At 35.6% G+C, this 20822-nt stretch overlaps 1 protein-coding gene across 2 annotated transcripts in view; it reads right to left on the bottom strand.

The window, feature by feature from the left end:
- Positions 1-20822, bottom strand: part of Dus3 (Dihydrouridine synthase 3) — a 149603-nt gene that overhangs the window by 9402 nt on the left and 119379 nt on the right. For both annotated transcript variants that reach the window (XM_090402404.1, XM_090402405.1), the window contains one exon: positions 18002-18054. In XM_090402404.1, the coding sequence (XP_090258530.1) occupies positions 18002-18054 (53 nt within the window). The remainder of the gene's footprint in view (positions 1-18001; positions 18055-20822) is intronic.

The following is a 20822-nucleotide window of genomic DNA, read 5'->3' as shown; positions in this document are numbered from 1 at the left end:
CTGCAAGTGAACTGATAAACATGTACTGGTGTCAGGTGTAAGCTTTGGCCTGACTGCATTCTGAATTCACATGAGCATGCCACTACCCTTGAAATAGGAAAATAGGGCTAGATGATGTAGAATTTGGTGACATAAATGAGCTCCTTGAGAGTCATGGTGAAAGCTTTCAATGGAAGATTTAGAAGAGCTCGCTGAACAACTGTCTAAAGAAGACACAGGAAAGTGAAGCTGACTCTGCAATGCCAGTTAGGACATGAAATCAATGCAAGAGGCTATTGCTCTTATTAATAAGAAAAGTGAGATCTTCTGCAGCAATGACCCCAAATGGGAGTGGAACTCAACTATTGAGAGGACCTGAGACAGTTCTACAGCCATCCTATAACTTATTATCAGAAAGGAAGAAATCCAAATGGACATCTATTCTATTGTTTTTAAAGCAGTAAATTTTCTTTCTTAAACATTATGCAATTTTCAATACATAAATTTCATAAAATAAAACACTTTTCAAGCATTTTGTGTTGATTACTGAAAATCTTGGAACATAATCTAATGTATTAACGTATGTTAGCATTATATTTTTGCTTTAATTTACATTGGAAATTTCAGGAACCTAATCCCAGCTAAAACCATGCATAAACAAAATTGGATGAAGCGTGTAAACCAAATTGCCAATACTTACTTGGTAACATAAACAATTAATAAAATATACATCAAATGGGAAGAGAAAGCCAGGTAGACCTCCAAAGGGATTAGATTAAAATGAGATTGGAACAGATCATAATGTCTATATCTGTGTTTAGTGGTATGATGCTGATAATGTTTACACATACACACACAAGATGATTGCAAAAATAATCATAAAGAATTTCAAAACTTTTTGCAACCAATGGCACTGATTTAGAATTGAGCATAGTAAGCATGCTTTGGCATGGCAAGCACCTCCATGGAGAATAAGGTGTCCCTGAATTTTCCATATGACCTACAGGCAATGTAATGGTAATCATCCCCCCCCCCACACACACACACATCACCACCACCAGTTTGAAGGTGGCAAGGTATTCCCTCCTGACAATTCAGATTTTTCATCTCATTAAAATAGCTAGAAGAACACCCATGATTGATTGACACACATAATACACTGGCCTCATAGAATTAGTTCTTTGGTGTAACTCTGAACAACAACTCATATAAGATACTGGATTTTGCAACCTGTTGAGTACACATGGATGAATTAGTAGAATTGATATAACATATAATAAATATAGTAACACTAATGTTGTTACAGTGAGCACAAAAATACCATTAGAAAAGAAAGCAACTTGTGAAAACTCATTATTCTGCAAAATAATTATGTTTCTTCATATAAATGTACCTTGTTTTCGTTTCTTTGATATCCTATGTGTTATGTGCTGAATATTGAGCTGTAGTTCTTTCACTCGTCTGGTACAGGAGAATAATATAATATACACCATCCTTTAAAAACGACCATAAAAACATTCCTTTCTAGTTTAGTTAAAAGATACTTAACTTCTAGGTTCATGATAATTAAAGAAACATCCAAAGATGTAAACTTCTAGCAATGAGCAATTATTATATATTCATATATAGTAGTTCAAATAAATATACACACACACACACACACACACACACACACACACACACACACACACACACACACACACACACACACACACACACACACACACACACACGAGGGTGTCTGAAAAGTTCTCGGCTTCGACCATAGATGGCAGCACTATCATCGAGATTTTTTCCCCCCATAAGTTGGTACATCTATTATAAGCATCCATGTGAAATTGCAAGTCATTCTACCAAGTAGTTTGTTTTATACTGCTGTCTAAAGCAAAAGTGTTGTCTGTATCCCTTGAAATGGATAAAATTGAGTATCGTGCAGTTATAAAATTCTTTGTAAAAGGTTTAACGCCAAAAGAAATTCATTTGAAGTTCATAAAAGTTTATAGGCACTCTTCTCCTTTGTTTTTGACAATTAAAAATGGGCTCCGAATTTAAACGTGGCTATACCACGTTTAAACTCGACGTGAAGGACGTCCAAAAAGTGTTTGGAAAACTTCACGTCCTAACACCATCAGAAATCATTATCAAGTGCACGATATGGTATTGGATGACCGAGTCAAAGTGCATGAAATTGTTGAGACTATAGACATTTCAAAAGAATGTGTAGGATATATTTTGCATGAAGAATTGCAAATGAAAAAGCTTTGCACAAGATGGGTGCCATGCTTGCTCGCATGAAAATCTCTGAACAGTGCTTGGGGCGTTTTAACAAGAATGAAACTGATTTTATGCATCAATTTATTACTATGGATGAGACTTGGATTCATCATTACACACCAGAATCCAAACGGCAGTCAAAACAATGGTTGTTCAGTGCCAAAGACAAAGTTGATTCCATCAGCAGGAAAGGTCATGCCATCGGTGTTTTAGGATGCTAAACGCATTTTGTTTATTAATTATCTTGAAAAGGATAAAAGAATAACAGGGGAATATTATTCTGATCTTTTAACCAGACTAGACAAAAAAATTTGTGAGAAAAGACCCAGTTTGTAGAAGAAAAAAATCATCTTTTATCAGGACAATGCACCTGCTCACAAAGGTGTTTTTGGCAATGGGAAAATTAAGGGATCTGCACTATGATTTGTTGGAACATCTACCCTATGCCCTGGATTTGGCTCCCTCTGATTTCTATCTTTTCCCAAAACTAAAACTCTTCCTCACTGGTCAGTGTTGACCAGCAATGACAGTGTTGACTAGCATTAACAGCAATGCTATAACATTGCTGTCAATACGAAGTAAAGCGTAGCAGATTTTGCTGCAATACAGCCCTTTAGGGTAGGCTCTCTACTAAGTTCTGGTAAACTGCTGTTGGAATTAATTTTCATTCCTCCTGTAATATGGTAAACATCTGATGAGTGTTAGTTAGGCAAGTAGGTCTGGCCAGTTTAGTTCTTCCACCTCTTTAAACCATGGAGCTAGGGTCTTTGCTTTGTGAACAGGTGCATTATCATGCTGATACAGAAAGAGCCTATTCCAAACTGTTGTCACAGTGAGAAAAGAACAGAATTGTCCAAAATATCATGGTATGCATCAGCATTTAAAAATCCAGACACAGAAACCAATGGGCCTAGTCCAAACCAGGAAAAACAGTCCAAGACCATTATGCTACCACCTCCAAAATTCAGGATTGCTACAAGACATTCCTGTAAGTATCATTCACCAGGTCCAAACATGCCTATCGGATTGCCAGATTGTGTAATGTGATTCATCACTCCACAGGACCTTCTTCCATTGATCCACAGTCAAATGATGGTGTTGTCTGCACCATTCCAGATGATACCAGGCAGGTGTAATCAAGGGCTTGTGAGCAGCAGCATGACAACGACACCCAAGGGCAAACACCTCCTGGTGAATAGTTCTGTCACTGATATCTGTTCCAGAGCTCATGCAGAAGTCATTTGTGATGATTGCTAAGGCTAACTGATGATTTGCTGTGACAACATGCTTGAGAGTTTGTTGGTTCTGATTCGTCAGTTTCTTAGACCTACCAGTTTGGAGGAGGGGTTTGGTAGTTTCCATCACGTTTCCACTTCATGATAACCTTGCTGACAATACACCACGGCATGTGTAATGTGGCAGAAATCTCTTGGACTGAATGATCATCCTGATGGCAAAGAATGTCTACACTGTTAATGCCCACATGCCTATGCTTATGTAGAATTGCAAACAACATGTATTATCTACATCATACAGGTGAGTCAACATAGAGCTATAGGGACGTCTGGACACTTTTGGCAACATAGTGCATGTATGTGTGTGTGGGAAATCATCTTCAATCCTGTTCATCTAAATAATAACTTGAGCTACAACCTCCCAGATAGTCATTCAGCTGTAATCATGTACTGGCGTTCACGAGATGCTACTATCATGTACTTTCCCAACAATACCACAAACGAAACAACAGCTTTAAATACAACCACAATGTTTTAATGTTAATTATGTATAGAGACTCTATGATGTTCTTAGTTTATTTAAGCTTCAGTGTTTTTTCTTTTTTCTTTCTTTTATAATGTCACCTGATGAAGGCTGTTATAAGCCGAAACTAGTAGTGTTTTAATATTAAAACTTTTTTACTTAAATCTCGGTTCTAGTCATTCAATTCTTTAAAAAAAAAAAATATATATATATATATATATATATATATATATATATATATTCAAAACCATTCCTTTTCCTCTATCAGCATTTTTATCCATATTTAAGAACTGACATAGGAAAGAGATCAGCTATGAATATATAGTTGGTTACTTTTGATGATTCTGATTTGGGATGCACTTCCTTTTAAGAAGCTTCTGAATTAAAAAGAACATGTATTTTCTTTTTAATTTGCATGAAAATAAATACAGTAAAATGAAAATGAAATGAAGTGAAAAGAGTGGTGCAGAAAGAGTTTACAGGATTTGAGTCAACTGGCAATGGGCAGAGAGAAATGGCAAAGAATGGTGAAGCAAGCATCAGACACCAATAGGCATTGGACCCATGGACTGTGATGATGAAAATGAAAGGAATCATTCAAAAGAGTAACCATCTAAGTGCAGTCACACAGTTATAAAATGTGATAATAATATCTGAATGAGTGATAGAACTAGATTTAATGGATTAGCTATCAAAGAAGACATATCTGCTTAATATTTTTCTAACCTAAAGCTTGAGATTCTGCTTCTGAATGACTGAATTCATGTCTCTTTCCCCCCCCCCCCCACAGTATTAAAAATATTATTTTTTTTTAAATCAAAAACAGCTTACAGTACATCCTCAATACAGTATACAGGTAACCCTTGATAATGCAGTACTTATACAATGCGGTTTCCATATAAGACGGTCTACAAACTGCAGTAACCCTTTATATTTTCATATATTTTTCAACGCACGACTTAAAAATCAAATTTTATCTTCGTCAAATTTGTGTCTACCAGTATCGTGCATATAGTTATAAGTAGCGAATTTGTATTAGGGGAAATACCCTTTAGCACGCATGTACGTCAACTGCTTACCGTATAAAGTGGTTATTGTTGAAAATTGTCTTCGTTTTCTGCCAGGAAAGCGGATTAAAAATCATAAGTATTGTTAATCTCAAGCTGAGCACTTTATTTTTTGGTGAGTTACATACAATATGTAATGCTTTTTTTATGTAAAAAATTTATTTTTATAGTAATGGCTACTTATAGCACTTTTCCGATATGGTTGAAAATGAAATTAGTGAATTAATTGATAGTGAAATAGATTTAAATGAGGAGCTAGTACAATTAATAGATGACATCGAACTAAATGACAGAGAAAGTTCTGCCGAAGATTCTGATTGCGATGAATCTGTTAAAGAATTCAGTTTAAAGAAATTAGCAGAAGGATTTGTTAAATATTGTCATCTGTGCCATTGTTATGTCGTTTCCTACTTTTCCTAAAATGATTTACTTCCTTTATGAATTTTACCTCTCTACAATAACTACTTACCAAAATTTCCCTGATTCTAATATCTGTATCACTTCTTATGTGTTCATTCTATAAGGAAAGCAAATTCTATATCTCTAGCCGACTTCTAATTTTACTCACGTGCTTACCCTGACTGTTAAAAGTTATTCCTTGCTAAAAGAAACGAATCCTCTAATTTCATTCTGGGGCCGTCTCCTCTTCAGATATTGACAAATTTATTTTTTTTAAGCTGTGCCAGCCAATATCTTAGAATAGAGGGGACTCTTATTCAAGGAGACTTTTCCAGACTTATGGTGCACATAGGTGAATAAATTTAGTGCTTAAACTCATAAATTAAACACTTTACTGTGGCTAAGTAAATTCTGGTTTGCAGTCGTAACCTCTATATCAACATGTTATACCTTTCTTTCAATCCTCCTGCTATGGTTCAGATTAATGAGTGGTAGTCTTGATTCATATCACAGGCAAAACTCAGGTATAGAAGAAAAAACATATTTATTGGAATCTAAAGACATATACACTTAGACCAATCTCACTTTCAATTAGTTCAATGACATGCTGAATCAAACTATCAAACTGATTAATATTCTAATGAATGAACAATAAAATCCTTCTTTTAAGTCAGAGATTAAACACACATAATATACACTTCTAATCAATTTTCTACCTACTATATTAGTCTTGCACATTAAACCAGTCACAATCATCTATAACACTGGCCAACAAAAAAAAATTTTTTTTCTGCTGATTATGATCTGACACTTGTTTTTTACTAATTTGGGTGCGCTGATTTCAAATATCAAACCCATTTTTCTCTATCACGTCAGGTTTTTCCTCTATGGCATTTTCTTTTTGCTAATTTGTAAGTTTTTGATAATTTTAAGGAGGCAGTACTATTTAGAGTATCAAAAAAATCGATTTTTTAATATTATTTTCTGAAAGTATGTACTTTTAAAAATCTGTTCCTAACTTTTATCAAGAAATTCGAAAAATTCCCTAAGATATAGCCTATTATTCAAAGTGGTTTGCAGATCAGAATCGGAGCGCTCACCGCTCTCGCTTGTTAGTAAACGAATAAATGCGTAAGAACCTGCAATGGCACACGTACTGGCACTGTGAATGCGAGAGAGGCCAATAACCAACCTAATACATTTAGGTGATGAAAAGTAGGCGATGACAACTGCCTAAAACAAATGAATGCTATATGCGTCATAGCGGACAAAGAACAATCGAAATCAGTCAATCGTTAATCGATCATGAAAGTATGATGAGCGCTTATAACATTTCAATAAAGTCTCTGGGGTTTTTTTGTCTTGTTAATTGCATGTTAGTCGGTAGTGAAGAAAATACATCATGTCTACTACTCGAAATTGTGTCAATAGTGTAGATTCCTTCTGCTACATTTGTGGCAGCTTTACTGTTCCCAGTCAAAGGACAAATATCACTGATTTTGTTAAGAAAGTGTACTTTGCATACTTTGATGTAAAAATTGCAGATCAGGACAAGTCATGGGCTCCAAATAAAATGTGTAAGTCATGTGTAGAAAATTTTAAGACAGTGGAGCAAGGGAAAATGCCAAAAATTAGCTTTTGGCATACCAATGATTGGGCGTGAACCGAAAAATCACGTAGATGATTGCTATTTTTGTTTAGTTCAGACTTCTGGTTATAATAAGAATAATAATTCATTCATAATTCATTCAAAGCGCCAGTACGTGCCATTGCAGGTTCTTACGCATTTATTCGTTTACTAACAAGCGAGAGCGGTGAGCGCTCTGATTCTGATCTGCGCACCACTTTGAATAATAGGCTATATCTTCGGGAATTTTTCGAATTTCTTGATAAAAAGTTAGCAACAGATTTTTAATAGTACATACTTTCAGAAAATAATATTAAAAAATCGATTTTTTTGATCCTCTAAATAGTACTGCCTCCTTAAAACTATCAAAAACTTACAAATTAGCAAAAAGAAAATGCCATAGAGGAAAAACCTGACGTGATAGAGAAAAATGGGTTTGATATTTGAAATCAGAGCACCCAAATTAGTAAAAAACAAGTCTCATATAAAAGTCAGCAAAAATTGTGTTGGACTGTGTAATCATTCCAGACAATTTGTCTTCTGGACATTAGCCACTACTTAATAATCACTTAAAGTTCTTAAATACTGTCCATACGCAATTATTACACTACAATGATATTTCCCTTTTACTGACTGGGTAATTATACAACAAAATCTGTACTTTACCATTTCTTGGGGCAGGATCTCCAGGTCCTTCTTTGTTTGAATTACCTCTTGATACTTCCATAAGCCTGCGTCCACGTGGTGGGTCACTATGGTCATCAGATTAAGCTATGCTCTGCACCTGGCGTTTTTCCCTCGTCTATTCTCAATATGTTTCAAGTCATCCTAGTTTCTACAGGATATGTCCACGATATTATTCCATTGGAACTTTCAGCGAAGGAGTGAAGACAGCATATGCCGACATCTCACGCTTTAGTACCGGCAGAAATTTAGACATCGAAGGGAAAGGCGCACCGTCCAATATCGTACTATTGCCAAGAAACACCATCAGGAACTTCCGATCCACGAGAGAAGTCGAATCATCTTCCCGCAAAATAGGTGAAAAAAAGGCCCCGAGAAAGGGGTGCAAATCCTTTTTATTCTTCCTTCACTTCCCCCCTTTTTAGCACCCTGTTACTAGCTGCGATAGCACCCTCTTACTTTCTGCAATCTTTTCCCGTCTGCTACTTTCTTCATCCGCAGGGATTTCGGCACGTCGCGAGATCTCTAGCAGCGTCTTCCGGGAAACGAATGTGCATCGCTTTCCAAGATTGCCAATGCCTCAGGTCCACCCATGACCTTTGGACTATTGTTTACATCTAATTTATCCATTCATTGTATACATGATGCATTCATATAATACTAATTTATACACAAAGTTCTTTACATGGTATTACAATTCTACTAAAAGGATGTAATTCTATTTCTATTTACAGTTACTACTTTATTTCTTCTGCTCGAGTACAAGTTTTTTCTCTCTGCTGATTTTTCTGACTTCTTAAATCCTGAATGAATTGTTTCCTTTTAAAAGTTCTTCATTCAGGATGTAACAAAGGTCCCCCCTTTCTAGAAAAAAATTTTTTTTCCAGAAAATTTCTTTTTTAGACGTCCCTCAATCCTCTGGGAATGAATCTCCCATTCTTCAAACTTGAATTGTTAAAGGAACTTCTAGATCTTTCAAATCTCTCAATTAAATTTACAGCGATTGTTCTCTGACTATTTTCCCCTACATTTTGATCATCTACTACTTTGACACTTGATATGAGGTAAGTTTCAGTCTGGCTGTTTTCTTTGGATGTTGAAGTTAATGAAGAATCAGTCTGGTTATCTATACATTCTTCATTATCCCTTTTAGACTGTACACTTTCTGTGATGTTAGTCTCATTTTGCATTCTGCCTTGAAATGATTCCCTAACTTTCTTTCCATTAATATTTCTCCCTTTACCTGACCGTTTTCTTCCCATAAGGAACATTTCATTACGAGAGAAGAGTCGCATGAGAATTTGTACTTCTCTAGAAAATTTATTCCCAAGATGATTTGTGCGCTTGGGCGAGATGTCCTAGGGAGGACCAACAAATCTTGCCAAACACTCATGTTAAATTCAGGTAAGTACAATTTTACTCTAACCTTCTTTGTTACATATATCTCTGATGTTGAGATTCCTGATAATCTAATCGGTCTCTTTAGTTTATAACTACCTTGCCATACACTAGATTTTATTTCTTGAAGATAATCTTCAGTAATTACAGAGGCCTAGGAATCAGTATCTAGCAATATGTTACAATAACATCCATGTATATTCCCTTTGATTTTCATTCTCGATCTTCTTAGATGTTCATGATTCCTTTGTCCTCTTCTCCGTGATTTACCTTCAAAAATATGAGGAGTGTGCCCAAATCTCGGCTCATATCTATTATTTCTATTGGAGGGTCTCTTGTTGCTAAAACAATTTCAGGCTAAATGCCCAATCTTGCCACAATTAAAACATTGAGGAGTCTCCTTTCTTTCTCCTTGCCCACTACTTCGTTCAGATTTAGGTAGAGACTCCTCGGGTTTCTGTTCTGTCACTGCCACCATTCAACAGCATCAAGACGGTCTATCATAGGCTGTTGAATTCTTTCTACTTCTTGTCTGATGAATTCATTAGTCTTCTTGATTTGAGGTATAGCTGATTTTGAGGTCCTTTCTGTAACTGCCACCAGCTGCTTTAGTGCAGCATCAAGACGGTCTATTCAAGGCTGTTGTAGCCATTCAACTTCTTGTCTTATGAAAGTGCGTAGTTCCATATTTGTTAGCCCTATTTCTTTGTGATGTTCATTTTAATTTCAGCCTCTTGATTAGTGTTGACTGAATTTTCTCTTACTTCCTCACTATCCCTTTGATCCTTATTCGTCCCTATACGTGAGCAAGATTTGTTCTCAATTTTGTTCTCGCAGTTGGAACTCTTCATCTTCTTAATCACGTTAATATAGCTGGCAGCAGATGCAGGAAGAATGTCTCCAAGCATCTGTTCTCTTTCCTTTACGGCGGCATAGCACTCTTCTAAGTTGGTTATTTCCTTAGCGAAGGCTGTCTCCTTCAGTTCTGGTCTTAGTGCAATCCTAGACTGCCCAGTCCAAATGGTGTTTGTCTTCACTTGAGACGTTTAGGGTACTAGAGAGGGTCAGCAACCTATTGTGGAAGTCGGACATGCTCTCCTTATCCTTTTGCCCCATTTTCTGCAGCTTCCACAAATTAGGCCCTACATTCTTTATCCTTGAAAACTGAGATATAAGGATTCCTTTGAATTTTGAGTAGCTCAGGGTCTCCTTCAGAATCGGTGAAGAGTAGAAAAAGGTCTTGGCCTTCCCCACTAGCTTGCTGCGTAGCAGAATAAGGAGTTGGAAATCACTCCATCTACCGATTTTTCTCAATATAACCAAAAAACATTAACACATCATCTGATTCCTCACCAGAGAATTGGGGGAATACTTGCTGTGGGTTTATCGTGGGAAAAAATTCAGTGTCGTTCATCTCCAAACTGGTTGGGAGAACCATACTTGTATTTGAGCTTACACTAAAATATAAGATTATTTTCTCAAAATTTCTACTATTTCCAATAAATTTCTGATTGCCTGATATCAACCAAAGACCAACTCACTGTGATAGGTCAATTTACTTAATTTTTTTCAGGACCTAATCACATCCTGCCGGCTGCTGCACCATTGTTAAATATCTGGGGGGGGGGGGGTATTTCTTTATATATATTCTTTGCCTTTGTCCTTTTTAAGGTATATGTTTTAAGGGATGTCTCTTACATATATTCCATCATCATCAAATTCCTGCCATGTACCCTCAAGGGGTGTACAGGATATGATAGTACTACATGAAAAAATTACATCATTATTAATTTCCTATCTACAATTTTCCTCCAAATCAGTCTGTTACTTGTCAAGACTCCAACATTATCAGATCTTATATTTCTATCGTCTAAAGCACTTTGTACAGTATCAATCCACATATATCTTAGTCTTCCTCTAGGTCGTTTTGCTGCCAACCTGGCAGAGAACACTTGTTTGCTAATCTTTCCTCGCCCATTCTGTTTAAGTGACCATACCACCTGAGATTAGCTCTGCTAACACATTCCTGGATGCTGACAATGTCAAGTTCTTTCCTAATATCCTCGTTTTTAATATTATATTGCCATTGATGCCATCTGTTCACGCCTATAATCTTTCTCAGGACTCTCATATCTGTAGTCTCTAGTCTTTGGTCAAGTGTTTTACTTCTGACCCAGCTCTCAGATCCATAAGTTAAAACTGGTTTGAACACTATCTTGTACACAGCTAATTTAGTGTTCCGACTAATTTCTCTCTTATTCCATATAAATTTATTCAATTGACTTCTCGCCATACCAGCTTTGCTTATTCTGATGTCTATTTCTATATTTAATTTACCATCTTCAGTAAAAATCGTGCCTAAATAGTTGAAATGTTTTACTTGTTCCACAGGTTCTCCATTCACAACACAGTTGACATTTTCAATGATTCTGCCTATTTTCATTGTCTTTGTCTTTTTATTGCTGATCTTCATACCATATCTATTACAACAGCTATTCAATTTAGTCAGAGAATCTTGCAGACTTGTAGCAGATTTATTTAGAAGTATAACATCATCTGCATAAAGCAAAGAGCTGACATTAACATCTCCAATTTTGATATCATGTTTAATACCACTTTCCTTCATAATGTGATCAATATAGATAATGAATAACAGAGGGGATAATGTACATCTTTGTCTCACACCAGATTTAACATTAAATCATCTTCCTGTACTTCCTTCAAGTCTAACTGCTGACTCACAACTCAAATAAAGACTAAGTATTGCTTGATATAATGCCCCATTGACACCATATAACTGCAGCATATTGAATAGCTTCTCTCTTGGCACCTTGTCATATGCCTTTTCCAGATCGACAAAACTTAAATACAGATCTTTGTTATATTCCCATGCTTTCTCGACAATTTGTCGTAAAGTGAAGATCTGATCGTGACAGCCTCTATTTGGCCTGAATCCAGATTGTTCTTTACCAAGCTTTTCTTCCACAATTCTTCTCAACCGTTTCTCAAGTATACTTGCATAGATCTTGCCAGGAACACTCAGTAAAGAAATACCTCTGTAATTCTCACATGCAGTTTTATTTCCCTTTTTATATATGGGTACTATGAGGGCTCTACTCCAGTCATCGGGAATTCGTCCCTCTGTCCAGGCTTTCTGAACTATGCAGTGCAGCCACTGTAAGACTCTTATACCACCATACTTCGGCATTTCTGGTCGAATATCATCTACTCCTGCTGCCTTTCCACATTTCAAGCCTTTGATGGCTTTTTCTACTTCTAGTATGGATATGTATTTCTGACTGCATGCCTGGTCAGTGTTTTTTACCACTGTGCTGTCATCACTGCTTGTTTCATTTAGCAGTTTTTCAAAGTAATTACTCCATACTTCAAGGATATCTTTTTCTCCTGTTTTCATGTCACTTTTAGCATCTCTAATTCCTTTTACAGCACTCTTTCCTCCATTCTTAAGCTTCTTCAACAACCTCCAGAATATTTTGCCACCTTCTTGATATTTATTTTCTATATTCTTGCCAAAGTCCTCCCATGACTTTTGTTTAGCTAGTTTTACACAGTGTTTAGCATTCTTGCATTTGTATCTATATTCTCTAAGAGCACAAGCTGACTTGTTTGCCAGGAACTTTTGATATGCTTTCTTCTTTTCCTTCACTGCCTCTTTAACTTCCTGTGTCCACCAGGGAGTTCTGATTTTTTTATCCTTACAGATAACCTCACCACATGCCTCTCTGGCAGAATCAATCAATGTTTTCTTCAGAGTTTGCCACTGAATCTCCAAGGTTTGATTCCTGTTCTCAAACTCTTTCATTTTTCTTCAATAATCTTTGTGTATTTTAGCCTACAGTTCACATCTGAGAGCTGCTCAACTTTTATTCGCTTTAAAACTTTCATACATGTTCTTCTTTTTAATATGAAATTCAATTTTATCCTGCTCAAGACTAAATAGTGAACACTTCCAATTTCAAATCCTCTGTACACTCTGGTGTCCTGCACCAGGGAGAAAACATCACTATCAACAATAACATAGTGAATGAGACTTTTCTTATTCCTAGCCTCTTCTCTCCATGTGAATTTGTGCACATTTTTATGTTGGAACATGGTGTTAGTAATAACCAGTCCATGTCCTGAGCAGATATCCAACAGATATTTGCCATTATTATTAACTTTGCTCTTTTCTCCAAATTTTCCCAAAATATTTTTGTATGTCTCACAATCATTTCCTACTCTGCTATTTAGATCCCCAACAAGGACCAACTTTTCATTTTTCATTGTGTCAGTTGCTTTTTCTAAAGCATCAAAAAATTCCTCCACTTCTACCTTAGTAGAAGCTTCTGTGGGACCATAGGCACAAATAAGTCTCATTGTCGAGTTCCCCATTCTCATATTTGCCCACATTACTCTACTTGAGATTGCCTGCCATTCAAGAAGATTAGCCTCGTATTTTGTGTTGAATACTATGGCTACTCCTTCTTTTCCTTGATTGTCATTGCCTGAATATAACATTTTGTATTTATTGCTCAGAAAGATCTCACCAGTTTTGGTCTTTTTTGTTTCAGTCACCCCTATTATGTCGATCTGGTACTTATCTAATTCCTCAGCTAGCTCCATTTCTTTGCCATTCAGGCTTCTTACGTTGATAGTACCGATCTTTAACTCTGGTGATGTTGAGTTGGGGTATATTTTCAGATTTGTTCCAGTAGCTGACTTTTCGCTGTTCACCCTGGTTCCCTGGCAAAAACAATGGGGGCCTTGTTTAACCGGGCAACGCCCCAGCCGGCATGAAATTTTGTCATGTTGTACCATCATTCTATATTTTGGTTTAACCAATAAGAATGCAATTTGGTTGGCTAAATCCCAAATTGCCAGCCCATCCTCGTCCGTTCAGTATCCAAGTAGATACCCAACAGGGTGCGCCACGAGTAGGTGAGGATTGGACATTAGGTCAGAAGCCCTGGTCGGTTCTCTGCATTCCTTTAAAGGCTATGTGGGGGTCTCCTCTCAGTTATACAGCTTTGACCCTTAAGCACCCCACATATATTCCTTATATTTTAAATATATACACTCAATTGTTTATTTTTTTTAGAATGATTATGTATATCAAATAAATTGACAAAGGGTAGACTTCTGAATAGAGTCCGATCCTCAGCAATAACGGTCTGGAGTTACCTCCTAATCAGGTTCTGGCAATATTTATTTGATCAAGCTGCGCCAGCCAGATCCCTAGGTTAGAAATTCCTTTTAACCAAGGAGTAACCCTCAGAAAATATACTAAGTAAATCAATCTATTAATTACTCTTTATCTCAATTTTATCTATCTCTCTTAAAATACTTTAGTTTGCAGTCGTGGTCTCTGTCACATAATTCTCTCCCACTCAGATTCAAATGTTAGCAAGCAGTGCATTGGATTCAAATCTTGGCACAAAACAGGTTAAGATAATCAAGATACATTTTATTAGATTCCTAAGATTACACATTAAAAAAAAAAAACACTCAATAGGAAGAGAGTTATCCCAAGTTATAAGGTTAGACATAGCAACTGTAATTCACACATCATATCCAAGAATAGGCTCGTTTCACTATACAAAATTCTTGCTAGCATCTTTTAAATATTTTACTAGCTTACACATATTCTTAAAACATTCACATCGATAACTCTATAGATCATTACTTATAACAAATTAACTACTACTCGTTCACATAAATACTAAGGAAACAGCCTTTAGATTCTAGACACTGGTATCTAAATTTCACTATAGTCCTCCTTCCAACAAGTTTAGAGTTTTATAACCTAACATCTCGTTTCTTCCATAACACAATATTCTGTTCTTTCTTAACAAAAGAATTATAAAAGGGATTTACAATACCACATTTCTGGAACTCATTCAGTCTGTCATTTTTTTATAATTTCTCTGCGAATGTTCAATCTCGTCCTTGGTGATTGATTCACGGGCTAGATTTGGCTTTCATTGTTTTGTCCTTCCATCACATTCTCAACTTGAAACAGCATGGCTTGGATCGATCCACATGGACGTATGTGGCGGCCAGTTTCTTCAAACTTACTCGGAAGAGTACCGAATATTTCTTCGTCTATTCTTTCCGCACAACATCGCGAACCGACAGCAGAGAATAGCTGCCCGCTATTGATTAGATTCCGAACGCTTCCCGACTCCACAAGAAATTCTCCAGCAACTCCAGATGAAAAAACCTAAAAAGCCCTGAATGGGGGGGGGGGGGAACAACCCGTTTTATACCTCGTATCTCTAGCGCCCTTTTCACCCAAAACTTTCTGCTTTTTGTGCCTGGCTCCTATTTTCATTTTTATCTTCCTGGAATACTCTGTACGTGTGCCACATCTTCCCGTAAAACACTGTGCGCATGCCATTCGCACGTGAATGGCATGCGCACAGTGTTTATCCGAAGTTGTTGTTAGTGGACTTTGAACCTTCGTTACTATGCTCTAACATATATCTTATAGGGTCTTACATTATAATCTTTTACAAATATATGACATCTTTCACCTTTAATTAATATTTCAAAATTTGTATTAGTATAATTCTTTAAACAAATTAGTATCTTCACTTATTTACAAGCATTTTCTTTATTGTTTTAGTTAAATTTGTTGGATCTTGAAACAAAAATTAATTTTCCAAGGAAATCCTTTCATTCAAGATCCAACAGATTGAACTTGGCAAGAAAGTTATTTTATGTAATGATCTCTTAATGGAGTGCTCCGGAAAATTCACGAGACAATTGGATATTTGTTTAGCTCTGTATTATGAACTTAATAAAAAATTGCAGCATAGTGGTAAGCAAGGTCTTATTAATGACTTCTTAATAACTAAATCAGCTTAAGTATGCAATGAGAATTATACAAATGATGTCCAAGAGATTTCAAGTGATGACGATGTCCGATCACTTGTAAATAAAGAACATCTACGAAATGTTAGTTTTGAAGAGAGTGATGATGATTAAAATATACACTTTATTTTATTTTGCCTAAAACATTTATGCATTATATGCAATGAAGTTTATGTACAATTTATAATTTTTTATAATTTTATACTATGTATTTGTTTCATAGTTTATATGTTTTCTTAACTTACATGAATTACCAAAATTAAATAAAAAAATATTTTTGTTGGATATGTCATTGTTTATATAATCTAAAAAAAAAAAAAAAAAAAAAAAAGATTTCGGAACCTAACCCTACTTTTTCTATGTGATCTGAATCTCGCATAAAGCGATTTATATAACGCTGCATTTCTATCGAACCTAACATCCGCGTTATATATGAAGATTATCTGTATGTGAATTCACTTATATATGATTCATGGAGAAGATATAATGAAACACCAATTAAATATATTACAAACAATTTTGCTAAAATTTTATAAGTATGAAGGTAACATTAATAAGAAATTAAAACAATTTAATTTATTTATATCTCACAAATAATTCACCTTAATTATTTTAGTATATAACTGTTTTCATGACCAATAAAGTGGACTCAGTGTACTGTACACAGTACAATACTAAATGCAATATTACCAGAAATTGGCATGACTATCTTACTGTTAAATGAAAAAGGAACTGAGAATAGTGGCTGATGTAGGAAGGACTAAACATTTTCCTTGCATAAAGAATTAATTAATGAAGTTCCAATAATATATGGGTGAAGGTTTTTTTGAAAGTAAATCTCTACCAAACTCTGTAACTGAATGGCTCATCAAATATAAAGCTCCATACTTGTAGATAAATGCAGCAAAAGTAAAGTGGCAAAACAGCTGGATACTCAATGTGAAATATGGTGGTATAAAAGTTCTGCTGCGTACACTGCATAATCCAGATAGTTAGGTCATAAACTGAAATCGCATGAAATTAAAGTAGATCTCCCTCTCTCTCTCTCTCTGTAACAATTTATAAAAAAGTGAAATCAAACTGAATGTGAGAATTATAGAGCAATATATATATTGTGTGTGTGTTTTTAAAATTTATTTTTTTTTTTATATATGGCTCCTTCAAACCTACAATACATTAGAAGCAGATGGGGATAAGGATTTTTATTATTTTTAAAATTTTATTTATTCTTATATTTATTCTTAATCCGAAGTGGCTGGTAGTCTCACATTGGATGATAAAACCATCTACCACCAACAAGCATTCACAAACATCTCTGTCTATGATGGGATTCAAACCCACAGCCTGTTGGTTTGAGTGAGAGAGAGAGAGCACATCTACAGTCCACCTGCTGGACACTCAGTATAGAGAATTATGCAGCAGCATATTCAGGCGCAAACTTTGTTTGCTCACACTTGGATAAAGGATTAAACTAAATTCATTATACTCTAACCAAGTGAAAAATAAAATTTCAACATCTTTCTCTAAATCCAGAGTAATTTATTAAAAAAAGGGTGGCACACCATTTGGCAATTCCTATGGGTAGAGATGACCTGCTAATGCTTCTGCCTGGTATCTCAACTTGGGCCTGGCTCCCACTGAAGAGACCTCAATAAAGGTCGAAACTAGTCTGGGTAGTGGCCCTTCCCTTAATGCATAACATTAGACATATCCGCAAGGAGATGTGTTTTGCATTATAGGAGATACTGAGACAGGAGAGGTTGGTAGCTTGCTCCACCTTTGCAACGAGTAAGGTGGTGTTGTACCACCTTACCCCAGTCCTGAAGATACTTTCAGGTGCAAACTTTGTTTGCTCACACTTGGATAAGGGATTAAACTAAATTCATTATACAACAATATTATATTTTAAATAAAAGTTATTATAATAATGAAAAAACCTTACCTGTACAAAAATGACAACCATTCTAACAAAAACCTTCGAGTCTTTTCTACTCCCTAAAAATAAATCAGGACAATAATTATCATAACACTACAAATCAAATAACAAAAGATTACAGTTTAACAATAACACTAATTCTTTTCAGTAGGGAATCAAAGTGACTATAGTTTATATTCTGCTGTTGCATGATGCCTCTCATTAAGTGGAAAATAATTTTCATTACCCAATGCAAAACTGCAGTCAACTCTCACTACAGCAAACTCATAGAGACCATAGGAAGTTTGGTTATAGTAAATTTCCTTTAAAAGAATAAATATTGTAGCTGGGAGGTTTGATTGGGACCTATTAGTAGTTTCTTACTGTGAGTAAGAAACTACTAATAGGTCCCAATCAAATGTTATAATAAAAATCATTATAACAGCCTTACACTAACATTTTTGCCATAGTGAGACTCCATGGAAGTTACATCATTATTGACAAAGTGCTTGTCGTATTGCTCCTTAAATCATTCATTGACTACTCTGACAGCCTATCCAATCTCCAAGCAAAAAAATCTAGTTTTTACACTTTTTCTAACCATACTCTTATACCACTTTCAGGGGCATCCCTTGTTCTCTCCTGTCTAGCCAAGTATTGGAAAATGTATTTAACAGTTACTCTTATAAAAACAGCTTAAAATATGTTTCTATCACATCTCCTCTTTTCTGCCTATTAACTAAACTTTGTAACTCACAAAATTTCAGTCTATCCCATAGGAAAAACTCCACAAACCAGTCACCATTTTATTCACAATTATCAAGATGGTGTTGTATGAAAACCTTATAAAGAGAGAGATAATAACTTCCTTATCCCTATTTCTCAGTGTTTCTTAACATCCAAGTGATCCAACTTTTGCAATATGTCATCTGAACCTCAATTCTCTGTTTATCACTATCCCTAAACTTCTCAATTTCATGCAGTGGAGTTCCAACTTTGTAATAAATAGCCTGTTGTTTTTTTCATCTCAAAGTGCATAATATACACTTTGACCCACTGAATTGGTAGCCATTATCCTTTACTCAAACCATCCCACTAAGTTCAGCCTATTTTCATTTCACGTTTAATAACTATTGCACCATCCAGTTTAGCATCATTAACAAATAATTCCTGAATATTCCTCTCAAATCATTTTCAATATTAATGAATACAAATTGAGCTGCAATGGCCCAAGTACAGTGTATACCACTTGTCATCTACCTTCTTTTTGATTCAACAGCTTCGTGTTATTATCATTATCCGAGACCTCCAGGGAGTCAAGGACTCATCGAGGGAGGCTGTAAATTACCCAACCCCAGCTATCATACCTACCCTTGAATTCATTCCCACTAGATGCACTCACTACCTGTAAGGGCAAATTATTCCACTCATGCACTGCTCTCTGGGAGAAAAACCCTTTCTTGACTGCAAATAAATTTAACTTCCATGGATGCCCCCGTGTTCTCTCCCCACCTTCCATATAACGAAAAATTTCATCAGTTGAAATGCTATAACACCCATTCAAAAGTTTATAGACCTCTATCATATCACCCCTCTTTCTCCTGTTAATTTCCAGAGTCTGTAATCTACATACTCGCAATCTGTCCTCATAATCTAAATCCCATAATCCGGATATAATCTTTGTAACTCTTCTTTGCACCCTTTCCACGGCTTCTTTATTTCCTTAGAACCCAGGAGACCACTAATATAATGTGCCGCTGGAACTCTAATCATGCCAAAGTGCATAACTTTACACTTACTAACATTAAACCGACAGCCATTTTCGTTTGCCCAGATTTCCAGTCCATTCAAATCATTTTGTAATTGCTGAATATCAGTAGCATCCCTGATTGCCCTGCCTATCTTTGCATCATCAGCAAACAATTGCAAATCTGATGATAGACCCTGCTTGATGTCATAGATTGATGTAATGCTTAATGTATAGATTGAACAATAACGGCCCAAGGACTGAACCTTGATATACACCATGGTTACCTTAAATCTGGCAGATTCACATCCACTGTATACCATTTTTTGATATCTGTCTGTCAACCATCCCCTGATCCAAGCAAATGGTCTTTTCCCAATGGGAAAAGACCAAACTTCTACATAGATCTTTATATAAACATGAACGTTTATATAAGTGCTGAAGCCCTACTTCACAGACCAAATCTAAACTGTAATGACGTTCTTGCTATTCCTAAAATATGAGAAATTGTCATACAAAATTGTGTAAAATATTTTTATATATGTTATCTTATTTTAATGTAATATGTTCCCCCCCCCTCCAGATATATTTTAATTTTTAATTCTATAACACGCTACTGCATGCATATTGGGATTCCATTGTAATCATGCACCCTAACTGTATGTTATTCCTAGTATTATTTGAATTAACTGTACTGACGATGTCCTAAGATACTTAGTATGAAATATTTACTTATTACTGTGGTTATTAAGTGTGTGTTTGTTTAGTAACAAGCTACAAGTTTTAATTCCACTGAGCATGGATGGATGTTAGTAATTGACATCCATTCTCTCAGTGAAATTAAAATAATTTTCAGAGCCTCTGTAGTTGTCAGTAGTGATGATGCCTTTGACTGGCAATAACTGGGTTGGAATTCACTCAAGAAGTAAAACCATGTTTAGTACTTTTTAACTTAATGTGTGGTGGGCAATCTAATATGGAAGAGGCAGGGTTTCTTCTCACAGAAACTTGAGCTTTTTTCAGCAAGACAGAAAAAAAATTCAATTAATTGCAAGTCTAGTGACTGGATTCAAGTTAAAGAATAATTTTCATGCTATTTTA

This window comes from Typopeltis vanoorti, chromosome 13 (genome assembly GCF_054136105.1).
Source record: "Typopeltis vanoorti isolate ZY-2024b chromosome 13, IOZ_Tvanoo_1.0, whole genome shotgun sequence".
Taxonomy (NCBI): domain Eukaryota; kingdom Metazoa; phylum Arthropoda; class Arachnida; order Uropygi; family Thelyphonidae; genus Typopeltis; species Typopeltis vanoorti.
The sequence above is the reverse complement of the archived record's forward strand: the minus strand, read 5'-3'. Positions and strand labels throughout refer to the sequence as shown.